Source organism: Aspergillus campestris, assembly GCF_002847485.1.
Source record: "Aspergillus campestris IBT 28561 chromosome Unknown P168scaffold_16, whole genome shotgun sequence".
NCBI classification, from domain to species: Eukaryota; Fungi; Ascomycota; class Eurotiomycetes; order Eurotiales; family Aspergillaceae; genus Aspergillus; species Aspergillus campestris.
In genome coordinates this window covers 445,140-464,642 of record NW_020194351.1, presented here as the reverse complement: position 1 = coordinate 464,642, position 19,503 = coordinate 445,140, and the positions used below count along the sequence as shown (strand labels likewise).

General features: G+C 53.2%; 10 protein-coding genes across 10 annotated transcripts; 5 read left to right on the top strand and 5 right to left on the bottom strand.

The window, feature by feature from the left end:
- Window positions 1-142: 142 nt before the first annotated feature.
- Window positions 143-805, top strand: P168DRAFT_322623 (MAPEG family protein; the record flags this gene model as incomplete). Its single annotated transcript, XM_024840592.1, has 3 exons — window positions 143-147; window positions 228-523; window positions 606-805. 3 exons carry the CDS (start codon window positions 143-145, stop codon window positions 803-805), a joined length of 501 nt encoding a protein of 166 aa, XP_024688766.1.
- Window positions 806-1,417: 612 nt separating this feature from the next.
- pgxB (putative extracellular exo-polygalacturonase) lies at window positions 1,418-2,946 on the top strand (the record flags this gene model as incomplete). The annotated part of the gene is made up of 4 exons (XM_024841748.1): window positions 1,418-1,780; window positions 1,866-2,207; window positions 2,274-2,519; window positions 2,566-2,946. The coding sequence occupies 4 exons, from the start codon at window positions 1,418-1,420 to the stop codon at window positions 2,944-2,946; spliced, it is 1,332 nt and encodes a 443-aa protein (XP_024688765.1).
- A 204-nt stretch (window positions 2,947-3,150) lies between these two features.
- P168DRAFT_330686 (cytochrome P450) lies at window positions 3,151-4,927 on the bottom strand (the record flags this gene model as incomplete). The annotated part of the gene is made up of 3 exons (XM_024841615.1): window positions 3,151-4,196; window positions 4,259-4,674; window positions 4,733-4,927. The coding sequence occupies 3 exons, from the start codon at window positions 4,925-4,927 to the stop codon at window positions 3,209-3,211; spliced, it is 1,599 nt and encodes a 532-aa protein (XP_024688764.1). The 3' UTR covers window positions 3,151-3,208.
- A 683-nt stretch (window positions 4,928-5,610) lies between these two features.
- On the top strand, window positions 5,611-6,669 carry P168DRAFT_244586 (SDR family oxidoreductase; the record flags this gene model as incomplete). Its single annotated transcript, XM_024833936.1, has 2 exons — window positions 5,611-6,338; window positions 6,390-6,669. The coding sequence occupies 2 exons, from the start codon at window positions 5,611-5,613 to the stop codon at window positions 6,667-6,669; spliced, it is 1,008 nt and encodes a 335-aa protein (XP_024688763.1).
- Window positions 6,670-6,942: 273 nt separating this feature from the next.
- Window positions 6,943-9,731, bottom strand: P168DRAFT_337506 (nucleoside phosphorylase; the record flags this gene model as incomplete). Its single annotated transcript, XM_024841747.1, has 4 exons — window positions 6,943-7,088; window positions 7,206-7,810; window positions 7,860-8,655; window positions 8,714-9,731. The coding sequence occupies 4 exons, from the start codon at window positions 9,729-9,731 to the stop codon at window positions 6,943-6,945; spliced, it is 2,565 nt and encodes an 854-aa protein (XP_024688762.1).
- A 675-nt stretch (window positions 9,732-10,406) lies between these two features.
- On the bottom strand, window positions 10,407-11,519 carry P168DRAFT_313623 (lipase/thioesterase family protein; the record flags this gene model as incomplete). The annotated part of the gene is made up of 2 exons (XM_024839690.1): window positions 10,407-11,125; window positions 11,177-11,519. The coding sequence occupies 2 exons, from the start codon at window positions 11,517-11,519 to the stop codon at window positions 10,407-10,409; spliced, it is 1,062 nt and encodes a 353-aa protein (XP_024688761.1).
- Window positions 11,520-11,976: 457 nt separating this feature from the next.
- On the top strand, window positions 11,977-13,518 carry P168DRAFT_276598 (flavin-containing monooxygenase). Its single transcript, XM_024835573.1, has one exon. The coding sequence runs from the start codon at window positions 12,053-12,055 to the stop codon at window positions 13,508-13,510; it is 1,458 nt and encodes a 485-aa protein (XP_024688760.1). The 5' UTR covers window positions 11,977-12,052; the 3' UTR covers window positions 13,511-13,518.
- Window positions 13,519-13,794: 276 nt separating this feature from the next.
- On the top strand, window positions 13,795-14,568 carry P168DRAFT_293743 (uncharacterized protein). Its single transcript, XM_024837868.1, has 3 exons — window positions 13,795-13,956; window positions 14,032-14,052; window positions 14,374-14,568. The coding sequence occupies exons 1-3, from the start codon at window positions 13,884-13,886 to the stop codon at window positions 14,457-14,459; spliced, it is 180 nt and encodes a 59-aa protein (XP_024688759.1). The 5' UTR covers window positions 13,795-13,883; the 3' UTR covers window positions 14,460-14,568.
- Window positions 14,569-14,614: 46 nt separating this feature from the next.
- On the bottom strand, window positions 14,615-16,946 carry P168DRAFT_330682 (putative MFS peptide transporter). Its single transcript, XM_024841614.1, has 5 exons — window positions 16,449-16,946; window positions 15,774-16,365; window positions 15,565-15,719; window positions 15,459-15,503; window positions 14,615-15,406 (listed from the first exon to the last, which is right to left on the bottom strand). Exons 1-5 carry the CDS (start codon window positions 16,876-16,878, stop codon window positions 14,769-14,771), a joined length of 1,860 nt encoding a protein of 619 aa, XP_024688758.1. The 5' UTR covers window positions 16,879-16,946; the 3' UTR covers window positions 14,615-14,768.
- Window positions 16,947-18,026: 1,080 nt separating this feature from the next.
- On the bottom strand, window positions 18,027-19,326 carry P168DRAFT_293741 (uncharacterized protein). Its single transcript, XM_024837867.1, has one exon. It carries the CDS (start codon window positions 19,069-19,071, stop codon window positions 18,211-18,213), a length of 861 nt encoding a protein of 286 aa, XP_024688757.1. The 5' UTR covers window positions 19,072-19,326; the 3' UTR covers window positions 18,027-18,210.
- Between the last annotated feature and the right edge of the window lie 177 nt (window positions 19,327-19,503).

The following is a 19,503-nucleotide window of genomic DNA, read 5'->3' as shown; positions in this document are numbered from 1 at the left end:
CGGCTAAAATGATCGGCATGGAGACAGTGGCTTGTGACGTACCATTCCCGTATCCCGCGGACAGATAGTTAAAGGGCCCCCGCGCCCCTGATTGTCTTTTGTTCAGTGTTCACCCATCCATTCACCATTGTTGATGTCGATCATGTCGTAAGTGAAGCCACTGGATCTGCCTCTCCCCACCTTTCTCACCCGGGGAGTTTCTGGATCACGAGTTGACCACTTGATAGTTCTATCCTGAGTACCCTGGGCCTTCATGCCGCAGCCAGCGGTGCCGCACCGCCTAACCACGCAGTGGGCTATATCGTGGCCAACTGGTTCTTCGCGTACCTCGCGACCAGCGCACGAGCGTCCAAGATGTGGCTAGGTCTTGATCACAATAGCGCGCCGCGTGAGGACCTGGCTAAATACGGCGAGGCCGCTGTACAGTCGGGGAAGATCAGCCGGGGAACGCTGAACCGACTGAAGCGTCAGGAAGCTGCGCACGCGAACGCGGTTGAGGGGTTTCCTCTATTTATTGCAGCGAGTATGTCTCCCTTTGTTTACTCTTGTGATTTTACTTTCTCTTCTATTGTTTAAAACTCTTGCATCACAAGCTGACCAAACAGTGCTCCTTGGCATCTTCGCCGGCCTTCCGACCGAAACGATCAACGGAATCGGAGCATGGTATAGCGTGTCGCGGCTGTTGTTCACAGTCAGCTACGCGTTGACCGAGTCGGAGGGGATGAGCTTCCTCCGGTCTGCGTTTTGGTTTTCGGGCAATATTGGCTGCATCGCGGGGCTGCTGGAAGCGGCCAAGACGCTGTAACATGCCGCCGTTGATCGTAGATGTCGACCTCAGTGTTTCCACTAGCTGATACGTCATATGTGAACATATGGGCGTACTAGGTAGTCACGGAAGGAAGGCAACGCCCAAATAATAATATACAACCAATCATAATGATGGTCTCCCCCAGGTTTCGCCTTAAACATATAATATATTGATATATGGAATCAACTGCCGGCATTAGCAGTGACTACTATAATATAATAGGAATCAAGCTCGTATTATACTGCACTTATAGTTAGATAGGTACTTTGTACATAAACATGTCTGATATAAAATCGGTAGTCCGATTGGTGGAAGTATCTTTTCCAGAAACGGGGAATTTGGCTCCGTCGCCAAACACCCAATTCTCCGATCATGGAGATAGAAGGGCATCTAACAGGTGGAGAAAATTGTTCCACGGTGATCCGGGGAAGGGCACTCATTGAATTACTAACTAGCAGGTAAAGAGGAGATCGAAGGTGATTAACCATGTTAGAAGACCTAGGGCAGTACTATAAAGCTGCAATGCAGCGCGCCGACAGCAGAGTAAAATAGAAAGACACCACCAGACAAGCTACAATCCCAACTCAACTCAATTGAACCTCACCCACAATGAAACTCCCATGGCTGTCCGCGCTCTTAACAAGCGCTCTCCTACCCACCACCCTCGCCAGCGCACTGCATAGCATCCCCTCCGCAATAATCCCAGGGGCACGCATCATCCCAGCAAGCGACACAGCAACGCTCAAACACCTAGGCGGCCACCATCACCACCACCGTGACCGACGAACGGTGACGATCCGGCCGTCGCGCAATGACACGGATGACATCTCGCGTGATTTCCTGTGGGGGATAAAGCGCGCGAACCACGGGGGCAGACTGCTGCTGCAGAAGGGGAAGAAGTATGTTATTGGGAAGAAGTTGGATTTGACGTTTTTGGATGATGTCGAGGTGCAGTTGGATGGGGAGATTATGGTATATCTTCCTATCATCTTTGTGTGGTTGTGTTGGTGGTGTGAGTAATCTGAGAATCAAACAGCTAATAGGTGATGATGGATAGTTCACAGACGACATCGACTACTGGCAATCCAACCACTTCTACTTCGACTTCCAAAAGTCCATCACATTCTGGGTGTGGGGCGGCAAAGACATCAAGATCTTTGGCTCGGGGGTCCTGAACGGAAACGGCCAGCGCTGGTACAACGAGTTTGCAGGCAAAGAGATCCTCGACCCGGACAATGTCTTCTACCGACCGATCCTGTTTACGACGGACAATGCGACAAGAGTTTCTGTCGAAGGGATCAAGCAGTTGAATTCGCCGTGCTGGACGAACTTCTTCGTCCGCAGCAAGGACGTCTCGTTTGACGATGTGTTTATTCATGCTTATTCGACCAATAAGTCGGTATGTTCCAACTTCCAAGTCAGAGTCAGGTTATTGGTTGGATTGGAAACAAGCTAAGAACCTCAGGCCCTAGCCAAAAACACAGACGGCTTCGATTCGCTCAACCTCGACGGACTAACAGTGACCAACACACGCGTGGACGTCGGCGACGACTGCTTCTCGCCGAAGCCCAACACGACGCACATCTTCGTGCAAAACCTGTGGTGCAACAACACGCACGGGGTCAGCATGGGCAGCATCGGGCAGTATCCGGGGGTGATGGACGTGATTGAGCATGCTTATATCCAGAACGTGACGCTGTTGAACGGAGAGGTACGATCTACACCCTGAGGGATCCCTCGTGTACTAACGGTTGTAGAACGGAGCCCGTCTCAAAGCATGGGCCGGCAAAGACGTCGGCTACGGCCGTATCAGGAACATCACATACAAAGACATCCACGTCGAAAACACCGACCACCCGATCGTGCTCGACCAGTGCTACTTCAACATCGAGGCGCCCGAGTGCGCCGAGTTTCCGTCGCAGGTGAACGTGACTGACATTCGGTTTGAGAATGTCTCCGGCACGTCGTCTGGCAAGGCGGGCAAGGTCGTGGGGAGTCTGGTGTGCTCCCCTAATGCGGTGTGTTCGGACGTGACGCTGGAGAATATCGATTTGAGCAGCCCTGCTGGGGGTCCGCCTGTTGTTGTTTGTGATGGGATTGATGGGGATATTGGGGTGGAGTGTCAATCGAGTTCGTAGGCTTGTGTGCATGGTCAGACGCAGGTGATCAAAGTAAGGATTGATATAGCAGTATTAGTAAAGGTGTATATATTCCATCTCAGTCGAGAGTCAAATTTAAACAACTGTTACCTCATTACCTACTATCCATGTCCTACTTTTATCTCCAAAGTTCAAGCAAGAGTCGAATAATTGACATAACTACATACAGAACAGATAATCGCAACGCTAACATCCTATATCTCAATCTTACCAATATCCATCATCAATCATTAAAGACAAACTACCACGCATCAACCCGCTGCATGCGCAAATGCATCCCCTCAACAGGCTTCGTAGTAACAGCCCCCCGAATATGAATCACCTGCTTCGGATCCTGCATCTCAAAGCGAAACCTGCCAACAATACCCGCAACCGCACAGCGCAGCTCGGCACGGGCAAAGTCCTTCCCAATACAAGCACGCTGGCCATGCAGGAAGGTAATCTGCGCGAAGTTGGTCGACGCACCGCCCGTGTTATTGGCCGTGCCGTCGGCGTTGACCCACCGCTCGGGGAGGAAACGGTCGCCGTCGGCGCCCCAGAACTCGGGGCTGCGGTTGATGGCGTAGGGGCAGAGGATGATGCGCGTGCCCTGGGGGACGTGCTTGCCGGCGACGACGGTGTCGCGGACGGACTCGCGGATGGTGATGGGCACAGTGGGGTACAGACGGAGGACTTCCTGGCAGACGCCATTGAGGAGCGGGAGGGTTTCCAGGTCGGCGGAGGTGATGGGGTGGTCGCCGGAGGGGATACGCTCGCGAATCTCAGCGCGAAGGCGCTCTTGCACCTCGGGGTGGAGAGTCAGGAGGTAGCAGGCCCAGGTGAATGCGCTGGCGGTGGTTTCGTGGCCCGCGGCGAGGAAGGTCATCATCTGGTCGACGAGCTCGTCGTCGGTGAAGTCACCGCCTAGCAGCATGGTGCCGAGGATGTCAGCCTCGAGGGTCTGGGAGGTGGCTTTTGTCTCGGTGATCATGGTGCGCTTCTCGCGCACAATGTCCTTGCAGAGGTTGCGGAGGAAGCCCGTCTCCTCATTGATGACGGCGTTGAGGCGGAAGGGCAGGCGCTGGATGAGCCACTGCGGGAACGTGAAGTTGATGGCCAGGAAGGCCATCTTCTCCTTGGAGGGTTCGAGGATGGCTAGGAAGCTGTCGGCGACTCTGTTGTCGAGGTTTTGGAGGGAGCGGAAATCGCGACCCATGGCTGTGGGGCCGATAATGTCGAGGGTGAGGCGGCTGTTCGGATTAGATTCTGATTATACCGAGTAGATCATGTAGAGAGAGAGAAAGAGACATACCTGGCCCACTCGCTCATCTCAACCTTGCCATCATGTTCGCCCATCTCGCGCTCCAACTCGTTCATGAGCAAGCCCGTCTTCTCCCACATGAGGGAATACAAGGCGCGGATATTCTTGATATTAAACGACGGAGTCAGGGCCTTGCGCTGCGTCCTGTGGGCAGTGCCCTCAGACAGAATCAAACCCCAACCAATGATTCGGGCCAAAAAGTCGCGAGCACGGAAGGGCTTCTCGAAATCATAAGTGTTAGTGCTCATGATATCCAGCAGGGCCTGGTGGTTGGTAGCCAGCAAGTAACTGCGTTGGAGCACATCGCGGTAGTGGATGAGGCCATCGTTGGGGATGGTGCGCATCCATTCCAGCGGGATTCTTCCACGGGGTTCATCAAAGACGACTTTGAGATTATTGAGGATGCCCTGTGCGAGTCAGTACATCTTATATTATATATATGTTCCTTTTTAGAAAGAGTAGTACCGGGGCAGTGGGCAGGTGGCGCAACGGTGTCACGAAGAACGGGTATATAGCGACATTCCACACAGCCAACAGACCCAGATTGACACCAAAGACGGCCAAAGCGACAGTGCGCAGAGTCGTATCGGCAAAGACGACGCGATGCAAGGCAAAGGCCTCGACAAGAGAGGCGAGAATGAAGGAGAGGCGGGGATCCATGGTCGTCGATCAACCAAACTGATGAATCTAGACAACACCGCGAATAAGGGGACTCCTGACCCGACCGATGGAATTGTGGAGGACCTGGGGAATTAATACCACAATTCTTAATTCATGTAATATCGATTCTCTGATCCGCCGCGGCGACAAGGACGGGTGGATCCACTGTGGATCAACGTCTGGATACCGTCGGATGGGGAAAGGAGTGCGATTCTGGAAATGAACCGTGACGGGCTGGCATCAGGAGTCAAAAGAGGCAAAAGAGGCAAAAAAGCCACAAGAGCCAGATAGACGGAACGAAATGAATGTGAAGGTGGACTACGCCAGGATGATGATGCCTGCAACATGGAGAAATAACCCTAATCCATGCGATCAGGAATGACGCACACAGGGATCCATGCGGGGAAGGCAGAAGACAAGAGACAACAAGGGCAGCAGTGCGAGATCCACCTGCGCATTGATATGCAAACTCTAGATGTTTGAAAGGAAGAAATGGACGTGCCTGGAGGGAGAAGACATCATCGTGGGTTGAATCCCCCACTATCATGTTCGCAACCACTTCCGAATCAGGCAATGATCGGGCCTCATGTGAGCCTCGGTGGTGATTTCCACTACCGACTTCACTATATATACAACAAACACTTCGGCTTCTGCTCATCCGCATAATCTCAAGTCCAGTCATCATGTCTCTAGATACTTCTCTGCAATTCCTCCACCAGTGGTCACAGGCGGCCCTGGAGCGTCTCCCTCCGCAGGCACAGAACGTCCTGTCGCATCCACTCGTCCCCAAGGCAGTCGCTGTCCTAGGAGCGCTGGGCGCATTGCACCAGACCAACAAGTGTCTCAACAAATGGACAGCCAACAATTTCACCCGCAGTGATCCCTGGGATCCAGCGCGTGAGCTGGCCCTGGTAACAGGAGGCTGCAGCGGTATCGGCAAGCAGATCATGCTCGACCTGGCAGCGGCAGGCGTCCGGGTGGTCATCCTCGACATCCAAGAGCCCCCGTTTAAGCTGCCCGCAAATGTCGCCTTCTACAACGCCGACATCACCACGTCCGACAACATCCGCGCCGTGGCGCAGCAGATCCGCGCCGACCACGGCGACCCGACGGTGCTGGTCAACAACGCTGGCGTGGGCCACGACGGCTCCATCCTGGAGGAGCCCGAGGCTAAGATCCGCCAGACTTTTGAGGTCAACACCATTTCCCACTTCCTCATGGTGCGCGAGTTCCTGCCCTTCATGATCAGCCGGAACCACGGCCATGTCATCACCGTGGCCAGCATGGCTAGCTTCATCTCCCTGGGCGAGATGGTCGACTACTGCTGCTCAAAGGCCAGCGCCCTCGCCTTCCACGAGGGACTGGGTCAGGAGCTGAAGACGTGGTACAATGCGCCCAAAGTGCGCACTAGGTATGATCCTGACAATCCAGACAATCAAAGGAAACCCAACTAACAGCTCAGTGTGATCCATCCGCTCTGGGTGCGCACACCCATGATCCAGCAGCTGACCGACGCCGGCGACCAGTTTAAGCAGCCCGTGTTGACGGTCGAGATGGTCTCGGAAGCCATCGTGCGGCAGATTGTCCAGCAGAAGAGCGGCCAGGTGATCCTGCCGGGCCGGCTCACCTTCATCAGCCTGATACGTGCCTTTCCCTCGTGGCTGCAGGAGCGCGCCCGGGGAATTGGTTCCAGGGATCTGTTCAATCTCCGCAAGTGTCAGTCCCTGCAGGAGCAGAAGTAAATGTTCATTGATGTATGATAAGCTTGATTGTACAGCGAATACCCATTTTGAAAATATATACTGTTACGGTCTTGCGTTTCGTATCCGTCATAAATAGAGAAGTAAGGTGCGTAATAAAGAGCAATAGTATAAGAAAAATCGCCAAGGAAGCAATTGATATAGTGCATTTAGACTGTAACAGCTCCATGGCTCATGTCATTCAATATAATCCGAACAACAACTTCAAACCATATTGTAACATCAGATAAGTCGTTGACTCCAGGGCCCACCTGGTCAGTGGTCAAGTCGACCACTGTCTCCATCTTCCACTCTCCAAGGCAGCAGTGCCCGACCAGACACATCTCGAATCTTCAAGGCATTGCTGTCTTTGCGTTGACCAAATGTACTTCGTGCATCATTCCCTGCTCTCTGAAGGAAAGCTTTGACCGTTCCATCAATACCAAAATGTACCGCCAACTGACCTCCTGTCATTTGCTTATCCTTTGACAAACCCCCTTGCTTTAGCACCTGGACTGACGCCTTTACTTTCATCTCACAATTCAGAAATTCCACAGCTTCAGAGAATAAAGTCGAAGCGCCACGAGCGTGATGCCCCCAGTTGCATGTGGCGTAGTCATAGAGCGGATACACGTGCAGACGCTCCGTAAGGTCCCACCCTGTTCGACACGGTCCGGTCTCAAACGCGCGAAACGATAGATAAGAGATGCATGTTTGTGCTATTTTAGTCTCTGCATCTGGAAACCAATGTTTCTGCGTTTGCTGAAAGTATTCTTGTATCGTACAGTGGGCGAATTGAATGATGCCGCTGGCTTCATCTACCGTGACGAGTCCGGCACAAACGGAGATCGCCTCTTCAATCTGTGGAAGGTTGTCGTGGCCGAGGTCGGGTTCGTCGTGCTCCACGGCGAGGGCGTGCTGAAGTTCAGTTGGCGAGAGCGGTCTCTTTGCGTAGGTGATCCATGAGAGAGTATCTCTCGCGAGCTTTTGAGAATCACTGTCCAGCTCCCAAATGCGTTGCATAGTATCGTTATATGGATGTTTGTATGCGAACCCGGTAGGAAGGCTTTTCAAGCTGTCTCGAACCTTTTTGATTGTTTTTCGTGTTTTGACCGTGTCAAAGTGTAACTGGGCCAGGAGAAACCTAGCTCATGATTAGCATGCGTAGACGGGTATTGAATATCATTTCTTACATTCCATCTGCGGCTTCTGTTATGCTATTTTGAATATCTTCAATATGTGATGCCAGAATGGTAGACTGTAGTTGTGATACCCGGGCGCGTAGATATCCCCGTATATCTTGGTCATGCGCACGGATTTCCAATTTAGTGCTGGACTTGAATGTCTCCGAAATTTGCGGAATGAACCTGGAAGTGGCGAATATGTTTACACCACATTGTGCCTGGAGGTTGGTGAGCTGCGATAGAAACCCTGCTAGGCAACCATCGGAGGTTTGGCATTCGTCCAGCGCGTCAACGATGATGAAGACTCTTGAATAAATTCTCGCAACAGACACGAGGGCCTGCATAATTTCTCCAAGCAATGGCCGTGTTTGCTTGTTTTTATGCTTGTTATGTATAGGTCGCACGATGTCTAGCGCGAAAGGCCGGTCCTGGCACAACTGCTTCAGAAGGCTTGCGAGTAAGTCTTCCAGCCTTTGTTCATCCTTGTGGCGAAAGTTGCAGTATATATACGCTATTCCAACAGACTGATCCTGCAAGAGCCGTGTAGTTAGGTCGTCGATGACGATTGCGGTCATCATTGTTTTCCCTGCTCCGGGAATGCCTGGACAGAATAGCGTTTGACAGTCGGAGGTTCGCCAAAAACAGTACTCATCAGAGTCCAAAAACCACTGGCCAGTGCCTGGTTGTCTTTTTCTTATCAGCTCGCTGTGACGGGGGCCATAGTCAATTGGTGTAAGCCAATTAAGAATCTCGAGATCCTCGTTTCTGGCCATCTTGGACCTTATTATTTCAAGCGTGCCAACGACTGTAAAGTCTGTCAGCAATCGTCACTGGAGACAGTGAGAGACTTTTTGAAGACTAACCATGACCCAGGATGTCCTGATCTGAGCGCTCTCCGACAACCTCACTTGGCTGTACATACTGGAGAAGCTCCTTCGCACAGGCTGCCGCTACACCTGCAGCATATTCCTGCCACTCGTCGGTCGTCTGTGAATCAGCATAATTGCTGATTCCACGAATGACAAGACATGGGAAGTCATCCATCAGCCCTGCGGCGCCTGTCTCAACACACATCACGTCCCCGCCAAGATACTCATCAAGACTATCACGAAATCTCGCATCCGTGACTGCCTGGCTACCCGACGCTATTAGCCCGTAATGCACGCGCATGCCTTCGGATCGCCTTTCGGGTGCATCCATTTCCACTTGTTCTAGATCAAGGTCTATGCGGGCGATACTGTGCCCTTTGCGACATGATGCATGAGTATACGCCGGCACCATGTTTGGCCATTTCCTCCCCATATCGTCCAGATACTGAGGTATCTTATACCCCCATAGCTCACCCTGGGACTCCATCTTCGCCAACGCTGTTAACAGCGCCGTCGGAGGGCTATTATGCCCGCCAACCCGACCAAACGGCCTACCGTCTTGTGCCTTTCCAAAGTCCCACTCCACCACTCCCTGATGCTCATCCCCTGGAGTGCCGACAACAACATCACCGAGACTAACCTTGGGCGGAATACCGCCGCCGATCCCAACCAAGAGGCTGAATTTTATAAACGGAAAAGTGCGCGCCATCTGCGTCGCCGAGATTGCAATTGAACTATTGCTAATTTCTCCTCTCGGTAGACATGCTATAACAATGTTGTGCTTGCCGATAGACCCTAGTGTGTATGCATTAGGGTCATCTGACGGCTTGGGAAGATTCGGGTGTATTTGGTCTAGAATAGCTGTCGCCGCTGTCAACTCCCTTGGCAACGCGCAGATCCATCCAACGGTATAGTCGCTGTAAGTTAGGTTGACGGCATGGGGCCCGAGTCCCGCAATTTTGTAGCCTGCCTCGCTAGACACAATCTGTGAGTCGACACCGGCGTCTCCCATATCATCGATTTCTTGGATTGTTGTTATAGGTCAAAAGTCTGTGAGAAGTGGAAAGGAAAAAAGGAACGGGGTGAGGCAGGCATCACTTATACATGATTCAGCCTCATGGGGTAAAGCATGGCGCGTAATGGGCGCCTGGTATATGCAGTCCTGCCGCCAACACAAGGATGACTTCTTTTTATAGATTTGATCCCGCTGATCTTGTCAAATAGAGACAATGCTTTATATAGACAGGTCTGAAAAGAAGTAAAATAACACCATATGAGATGCTTTGCCATACAGCATCAGATGTATAATTGATAACGCGTCTCATTGTCGCGAAGACCTTCGACCGTGGCGACTTGAACTGCGGCAAGCGCCCACCCAGGAGGATTTGCCATGTTGTCTTTAAGTTGTTGGAAGATGAGAGACTAGGCCGCTCCATGGCTGAATAAAGATAAGATGATACAATATATGATGATGAGTGAGTTGTTGTGAGAGGAAGAGTTCAGAATTGTAAAGATGTCACTGCTGTAGTCAGGTGACAGCCACTATCTATCGACCACAGACAGTCATCACTTCATGAATAGATTCAATTTCCTCGATTGATACACCAACTAAACCGGTAGCTATGTACACACAAACCCGTGGTTATACACAGAGTGGCTAAATAACGAAGCAAAAGAAATAAACAACCTAAACAACCTCAAGCAACCAGCTGCGCACACGCTTACCCTGCTCCGTCTCTGTTTTATCCCCGATATGCAGGTTATAGACAGGAGCGACATGGCCTTCCCGCTTGCCGAGGCAGTATTCCACCTCGTTGGGGAAGCCCTTTCGGAGCTTTTCCACAAATTGCTCAATGACAGGCAGGAGGATCTCGCGTTCGCCGGCGCAGACCAGAACTTTACGGACGGGGAAGGTCTCGAACCACTCCACAGGGGCATCGGCCAGATCCGTGTAGTTATCGCGCGGGGCGGTGCCAAGGTAGGAGCCAGCCCAGGGTGCCGCGACGGCCTCGGTGATGAGATCCCCGCGCGAATCGATGACGTGGTCCGTGAAGTCGGTAATCATCATCGTCCAGGGCGCGATCATGACGGCGCCACCCAGTGGTTGCGACAGGGTCAGGGGGTCGATCAGCGGGTGAGGGTGCGCCAGATGCGACATTACGCCGCCCACCAGGTTGCCGCCAGCGGAGTCGCCGCCGAGCAGGATCTGTTTGCTTGGGTTCTGGCCGGCGATGTATCGAAGCGCTGACACGGCCTGGCGTAGCTGCGTGGGGTAAGTGGCCGTGGGAGCCAGTGAGTAGGTCAGAGTGAAGACCGAGAACGACTTGCCGGCGCGGCTGGCGTCACCGACTAGGGTCCCGAAGAATTTGAAATACGCCATGTTGGCCGGGAGAGCAAAGCCGCCACCTGGCTTTTTATCAGAATAGGTTCAAAATGATACCCCAAAGGAGAGCATACCGTGATACCAGATCAGCACAGTGTCAGCATCATGCTTTCCGATCCAGTGTCCCAAGGCGCCATCCCCCAAATCGACTGTGTTGGCGAGCTGCTTGGCCTTGCGCGCGTACTGCTCATAGATCTTGTTGGTCGGAGGCAGCACATACTGCATCTGGCGGATGGATAATCGCGCGGTGGCCTTGCGAAAGGTGGCATATCCGATGTGCAAGAGCCAGCTCTTGGGATAGTGTTCGGAGCGCCAGAGCCCGGTGAACATGGCCCACACGATGGTGAGCCATAGCGTCCCGAGGGCAGGGATGAAGTCGAGCTTCTCACGCAGGGTGAGGGATACGCCGTTGAACATAGTGGGCGGGCAGCAGTGGACTGATGTTATCCAGAGAAGAGGGGAATTGGCTGGGAATGGAGCCATATAATGGCGGGTGGGAGTACATGTGAAGAAATCGCAACCATTACCCGATCCGGAAAAGATGTGCCATTCCCAGCGTCCCAGCAGACCGAACCCCACGATGATCCACCAAATCCTGGTCTATTTTGTACTCTGTCCCTCGGTCCCCCCAGATCTGCCTTTTCCCATTTTTCTTAATCTTTTCTAGGCTTTAGTCTAGCGCGTCTCGCGACTCGCGACCCTTCCTGAATGGGGCAACCATTACTACCTACCTACCTATATTACCGAGGAACATGTGAGGCGATAATCTGATTGGATGCTCAAGTCTCCAATGACTTAATGCCAAATCGGAGTCGTCGCGAATCGACTGGACATTGTTGTCATTTTTTATTTATATCCGACCGACACTTCCCCATGTTGGTCGGTGTCGCCCCTTCATCTTCACCCCCTTCCTTCCTCCTGCCTTCCTTTCCACCTCCGACCTCCTCAACATGGACGATTACGACGTCGTCATCGTCGGCGCCGGCATTTCCGGCATCAACGCGGCCTACCGCCTGCAGTCGCAGTTCCCCAACTTGCGCTATGCCATCCTCGAGGCGCGCACGTCGCTAGGAGGCACCTGGGACCTCTTCCGCTATCCCGGAATCCGCTCCGACTCGGACCTCTTCACCTTCGGCTTCGAGTGGTACCCCTGGGACCAGGACTGCGCCATCGCCGACGGGCACGCGATCGCGGCCTACGTGCGCAACGCGGCCCGCCACCACGGCATCGACCAGAAGATCCAGTACGAGCAGCGCATGCTGGGCGCAGACTGGTCGACAGAGGACCGCACCTGGACGCTGAGCGTCGATCACCAGGGCCAGGTGCGGTCGGTCTCGGCCCGGATGGTCATCTTCGGAACGGGCTACTACGATTACAACACGCCGCTGCAGACCGAAATCCCGGGGCTGAACAACTTCGAGGGCCAGGTCATCCACCCGCAATTCTGGCCCCAGGACTTGGATTACACAGGCAAGAAGATGGTCGTCATCGGCAGCGGCGCCACTGCGATCACGCTGCTGCCCAAGCTGGCAGAAAAGGCGTCCCACGTCACGATGCTGCAGCGGTCGCCCACGTACATCCTGTCGCTGCCCAACAACCAGCGCACCTGGCTCAGCTACATCCTGCCGACGGCGCTGTACCGCAAGATGCAGCGCATCAGCTGGATGATGACCTCGCGCTGGTTCTTCCTCTTCTGCCAGTCCTTCCCGTCGGTCGCGCGCTTCATCCTCCGCCTGCAGGTCTGGCGGCAGCTGCCCAAGGGCGTGCCCTTCGAGCCGCACTTCCGCCCGCGCTACAACCCCTGGGATCAGCGACTGTGTGTCAGCCCCGACGGGGATTTCTTCAAGAGTCTCCACGAGGGGCGGGCCTCCATCGCGACCGACACCATCCGGGAAGTCACCAAGACCGGCATCTCCATCAGCTCCGGCCAGCACCTCGAGGCGGACATGATCGTGACCGCGACGGGGCTGCGGCTGCAGGTCGCGGGCGGCGCGTCGCTGACCGTCGACGGGGAGCCGCTGCACATCGCAGACAAGTTCCTCTGGCACGGCCTGATGCTGCAAGACCTGCCGAACGCGATCTTCGTGCTCGGGTACGCCAACGCGTCGTGGACGCTCGGCGCCGACGCCACCGCCCTCTTCGCGTGCCGTCTACTCCGCGAGCTGGAGCGGCGCGGCGCGCAGGCAGCTGTGCCGCGCCTGACCCCGAAACAGGCAGCGCAGCTGAAGCCGCAGCCGCTGCTGACGATCAACTCGACGTACGTGCTCACGGCGGCGGACTCGCTGCCCAAGGCGGGTGACAGCGGGCCGTGGAAGCCGCGGAACAACTACCTTGAGGATGTGAAGTTTGCGCGGAATGGGAATGTGGATGAGGCGATGGAGTTTGTGGGGGAGAAGAAGGTGCAGTAACTGATGATACCATATTTGATCGATTTTACATGATAAGTTATGATAAGTAGACTGTCGATTACATATCCATTTCCCTTGAACAATAGACTATAATCAGACAATACTTTATCAAGTCAATAATGGGATGAAGAGGTGAGTATGTAATCACACCTCACGACACAGCCAGAGCGAGTGTCCCCAAAACAGAAATCTGAAGTCATCGACTACAGTGATGTCACGACTCTGCCCCAATACAAATAACGACACAATCACAAACCACATAGATCATCATTCATCCATATTCCATTCTCATCAAGCCTCATCCAACCTTAACTTGCTCTCTACCACACACGGTCTACAGCCAGCTAGCTATCAACCAACCAAGAGCTACAAAATGGACTCCCTCAAAGACAAGGTGCACGAGATTGAGGAGGGCGCTAAGAAGCAGTTCGATAACTTATTCCACAGTATGCTCTCTCTCTTTTCTTCCCTGTCTCTACACCTAATTATCATGGGTAATAGATAAACTGACAAAATGACAGACAAAGAATCCCAACAGGACAGTACGTGCTCATCGACTGCGTCCCCGTCCCCGTCCCCATCACCATCACCATCATCATCACACATACAAATACACAAGAATCCAAAACAAGCAAGAACCACAAGACCCAAAATCCACAGTCAAAAACAAGCCCAAATCCAAGCCCAAACACAAACAAACCCACACTCCCCAATCAAGCTCGTCCCCAGCCAGCAGCAGCAGCATGTGCGCAGGGCGAGACAGCATTCTCGATTGCGTAATTGGTTTCGTTAGACTTTCTACAAACCTCTCTCTTTGGGACTTTCTTTTTCAAATTCATTATATATATTAACTAATTAATTAGACGTGAACGAGCAGGCGAAGAAGAAGACCGAGGACGCTAAGAAGTCTGCGACGGATCAGGCGAAGAATCTGGCTGGGAGGGAGTAATGGGTCTTATACCTGTTGAGTGATTCTGGATGGATGGTACAGAATTTGTTTGACTTGGGCCAATGTGGATATGAATCTGTTGAGTGGAGAGTAGTATATAGGGTGTTGTCTAATGGCGTATAAATTGATGGTTCCATTATCGGACTGTTCTTTTACTTTGCTATTGAACCTTTTACTATTGCAACTTCCTTCCTTTGAAATAGTAGAGATACGCGAAGTATTCAACAACTGGTCATATTTTGACTACACGTGCGATTCAAGGATAGACAAATCATGCGCGACAGCACTTCAAGACGAAACTACACCCAGTCAAGCCTTCCCTTCCTCATCGACGTTAGGCTGCTTCCCCTGGTACTGGCTCTGAGGGAGATGGTTGAGCTCATCCTCCTGGCGATCAAGCTTATAGTTCGTCGACCAGAAGCCCACGCCGCCAATGAAAGCCAGAATAGCCACGACGGCATAGTTCCACTCCAGTAGGGGGTCCTCCGCAAGACCAACGAAGGCCTGGCCGATGGCCGAGGAGAAAGCATTCATGAAGAGCGCGACAGCCTGGATGAGAGAGCGCATGTTACGGGGGGCCTTGGTGAAGGCATACTCGAGGGAGGTGACCGAGGCGAAGATCTCAGAGATACCGCCCAGCACGTAGGTAAGAGCCTGGACCCAGACGGAGATGGGGGAGTACTTCTTGTGCTTGTCGAGACAAAAGTTGGCCTCCTTGCCGCAGTCGCCGAGCTTGTAGATGTAGTGTTGGGTGACTGTTGCTGCGATCATGGACGTGCCTGCGAAGAAGAACCCGGCTGTGATGCGCTTGACGGGCGTGAATTGGAAGCCGATCCGGCGGAGGCCCGGGTAGACGAGGCGGTCCATGATGGGGATGAAGATGATGAGGGCGAGGGGGTTGAGGTTGTTGATGATGTCGTTGGGGACGCCGCCGAGACGCATTGTAGCTGTTTGTTTTGTTAGTGGTGGGAGTGTTGGGGAGGGAGCGGGTAGGCGTACCCGCTTGGGAGGTGAGGTTGTTCAACATTTGGTTGTAGGCCAGCCCTGGATTGATTATGTTAGATTGCCGTTTTCTGTCGAAGTCGTCTGCTAGGGGAGGACTCACAATACAGAGGGTACCACAGGAAGACCTTGCAGGCTTTGAGGCCACGAGCGACCTCGTCCACCCATTCATCGTCAAACGTCATCCACTCCGGGCGGTTGGCGCCAAGTGCGGACGGCTTGACCCCGTCCCAGAACGGACGGTCATTCTTCTTGAACCTATGTCGGTCAGCATGTCGCTAGATCATTGAGAAGGAGATGAGAAGGACATACATTCGGGCTGGGTTCAGCGACCAGCGTCCCTTCATCGCCATCTTCCACAGGCGGAAGGCCTGCAGATACACCGACCCCGTCGGCTTCACAAAGTGATACTTGTTACGGCAGAGGAAGAGCACGATAGGGCACCAGAGGAACATGATGGTAGGCAGCAGGTACGACAGCCAGAAGCCGACGTAGCGCTCGGCGTAGACCATGCTGACCTGGCCGGCGAGAGAGCCAGTGTTGACCATCAAGTAGAAGTACAGGTAGATGCGAGAGACGGTAGCGGCGGGATCGATGATGACGCGCTCGCCGGACTCCAGGGTCTGAATGTAGGGTGTATCCTCGCGGTACTGCTCGGCGATCAGGGGGGAGATGTTGGACTTGAAACCGCCCGTGCCCATGCCCATGATGATCAGACCAATCGAGAAACACGCGACCGAGCCGCCGGGGTGCGCGATGACGGCGGGAATGGCGGAGACGATCAGGATGCTGTGACCGACGAGAGCGACGCCGATCGAGAACATGATGGTGCGGAATCGGCCCCAGTACTGATCGGCCATGTAGGCACCTACCAGGGGCATGATGTAGGCCCAGAAGGCATTGACTGTGACAATTAGCAAGGAACCGACCAGTTTTCGAGTGGTCACATCAATTGGGGTCAATTGAGGGGGAGGGGTGGAAACGTACACAAGGTCAAGCCAGTCGAGGCCTGTTGACCCAAGCCCAGGGCGCCTGGGATGCCATCATCCCCACCCGCACCGGTGGTGGAACCATCGGGCAGAGGACGCTGGAGGAAGTTGACAAAGACCGCCGTGGTGCCGTAGTAGGAGAAACGCTCGCAGAGCTCGACAAACGCTACAGTGTAGGCCGTCCAAGGGATCTTGCCTGCGACGCGACGCAGCGTACGCAGATCATCGTCAGTGGGGTACGTCTTCTTCGAGTCGAGATCGTCATCCACCGGCGTCACCTCGGCCACGGCAATCTCCTTGGAGGCAGGGATCTCCTCGATGCTGGGACTGGACGATCGCTGGCGCTGAACAGAGATCTCTTTGCTGTCGGTCATGGTGGCGCGTGCTTTGGCGATCTCGGTCACATCGACCGGATCAGAAGCGTTCATGATGGCAGATATGGATGGAAATTATGAGGGAGATGAGGTGGGAAAGAAGAAAAGAAAAAAAAGAGAAGGAAAAGCCCGAAGATTTATGGGGGAGGGGGCCCTGTAGACATGTATTTAATAGACAACAGGAATTCCCTCCCACCTGCCACAAGGAGCAACCCAAAACGTCTAGGGTTCAGTTCGAACCATCCTATCGGGGAACAGCTATCTATCCCAGTCACGCGTGATCGGAGGAAATGTTCCATTCACTCGGTCTAGCAGGGAATGCATCCATTGACTTTCAGGTGGTACAGCAGGCCAAGCCCACCGCAAGTAACCGGGGTCTGGCGAGGCAGACCTTTTTTGCCATATCGATATAAATCTCGCAGAGTATGGTCCGTGTGACAGAGGCGTTGGGCCTGGATACGAACAATCCAACAGGATGGTAGCATTGGCAATTCTTAGGGTCATAGACGACAGGGGAGAAGGGGGGAAGAGATCAACCCAAATTGAAGTAGAGTTTCTATGGACCGATAGGTAAATATGCGGGGAAACGAGTAGGAACGGGAGGAACTGATAGGGACCAACCCGCACCCCGACTTGGCGCGGCCTGGGCGCCAGTCTTGGCCAGGCTTTTCCAATGCAACCTTGACCCTTGGCAGGACTTGGTCTGCCATTCCGATGTTTCCCCTACTGACAAGCGAACGGTAGGAGAGATTTCGCGTGGCTGTCCCACCCTATCATCTCGTTCGCCACAGGCCATGGACCCCGCAGATTCCACCGTTATCAGAATAGATGAAACCAAGAACTTGGAAATACCTGATCGGGAAGAGTTGGTTTTACCTCCACGCTATCTGGACCGTACCAGTTCATTGGCATGACCAACGGAAATATCATAACCTGATAATGGAGAGTCGAAGCGAGACCAGGGATAGGTGAGGTGCAATATCGGACTAGGGCACATGGGTCACCTGATTATTTTATATTCTGCGGAGTCCATCCTTCGACCTATATCACTCGTATTATACCTCCTATTGATTTTCATTTATTTTCCCAAACCTGTGATATCCTGCAACATACTTGCCTACTTTACTTGGTCACAGATAAGATAATGATATAAAACAAGTGGATTGAGGAGTCACTTGTCCCAGGCCCGTCCCAGCCACCCAACCAAGGCCTGTACTAAAATACATGAATAGAAGACAACATGAAAGCATAAAAATCATAAGATATCAAAGACCCAAAACATATGAAAGACATAAGACATAAGACATGACAGACATCAAACGTAAAACATAACAAAGAAGAAACGTAGAAGAAACAAGAAAGACATATAAAAAGAAATAAAACAAATCACCACCACCTCTTTTCCTCATCAATCTTCCCCCACTTAAACTGAGTTGGCGTATTAATGGAAACGTCAAACCCCCATTCATTCAATCTCCTCCTCTTTAACAAAGACCCAATCCGCAACTGCAGAATGAGCCGGCCGAGCGACGAAACGTGCGAGCCGAGCATGACGCGAGCCACAGGGACCCGTCGCCGCTGCGAAAACCGAAACCCGGCGTGCCCAACCGAGTCCCCCCAATCACCACAACTCGCCTTATCATCCGCCTCCGCCACCGAGTCGGACTCCCCCTCCGACCGCCCACCACCATCACCACCACTACCACTACTACCCCCGAACTCGGTCCCCGAAGGGTAGGACACACCCGTAACCTCGAAGATCACAGAGACGACATCAGCCCCATGCTTCCCCGCCGCCTTCTCGATACCCGCGACGAGTGTCGGATCGGCCCACGCACGGTCGATTACTGCTTCGAGGTGGGGCGCTGGTCGGAGTGGCGGAGCCGGGTGCGTCTGCGGGTTGTGCGGAAGCTGCACCGAGAGGAGGGCGACCTGGAGGCGTCTCCAATGGTGAGGGCGAAGGGAGACGTAAGGGCGTGGTGGTGAGTCGAAGCGACGCAGTCTGGTGAGTGAGCGCGCGGAGGGTCGGATTTCGCCGTCGGATTCGGTTGATGTCTGGAGGTATGTTTCGATGTCGCTATGCCACTGCGAGGTTGGTCGGTGGGCAGGGGCATGTGGGCGTGTTTCGAACATGTTGGTTGGGGTCATTGTGGTGTCGTATATGATGTTGAGGTCGGTGGCACGTGGGTCGATGAATGCCCGGGTGCCCTGAGGGTCGGTGTCGAACAGGTCTTGCCAGGTCGACATGTTGGTTTTTATGTTGTTTTATATGTTGTCTTATATGGTGTTTTAGATGTGATTGATGTTGCTTTGTCTGATTATCAGACGGAAGTAATGTCGATTGATATCTGGACGCTACCAGATGGAGGAGGTGGATGGCGAGTATGTCTGATTATTATCAGACGGAGGTATATGCCGAGTATGTCTGGATGTTCCCAGATGGAGGAGGTATTGATGTGGTGTGATGTAATGACTGCTGATGCAGTAAGGTCGTAAGAAGCGAGTGTAGTCCCGTTTGGTATAGGACTGGAGGAGGCTGAAGATGTATATAATCTCCAAGAGGTAAGCGAGTGTCTGACACAAGACAAAGTCTCAAGGCAGATTGTTAACTACGAGCGAGTGACGTACGAAGATATAGTCGATCTCCAAAGCTTATTGATAACGAAAGTTGGTATACGG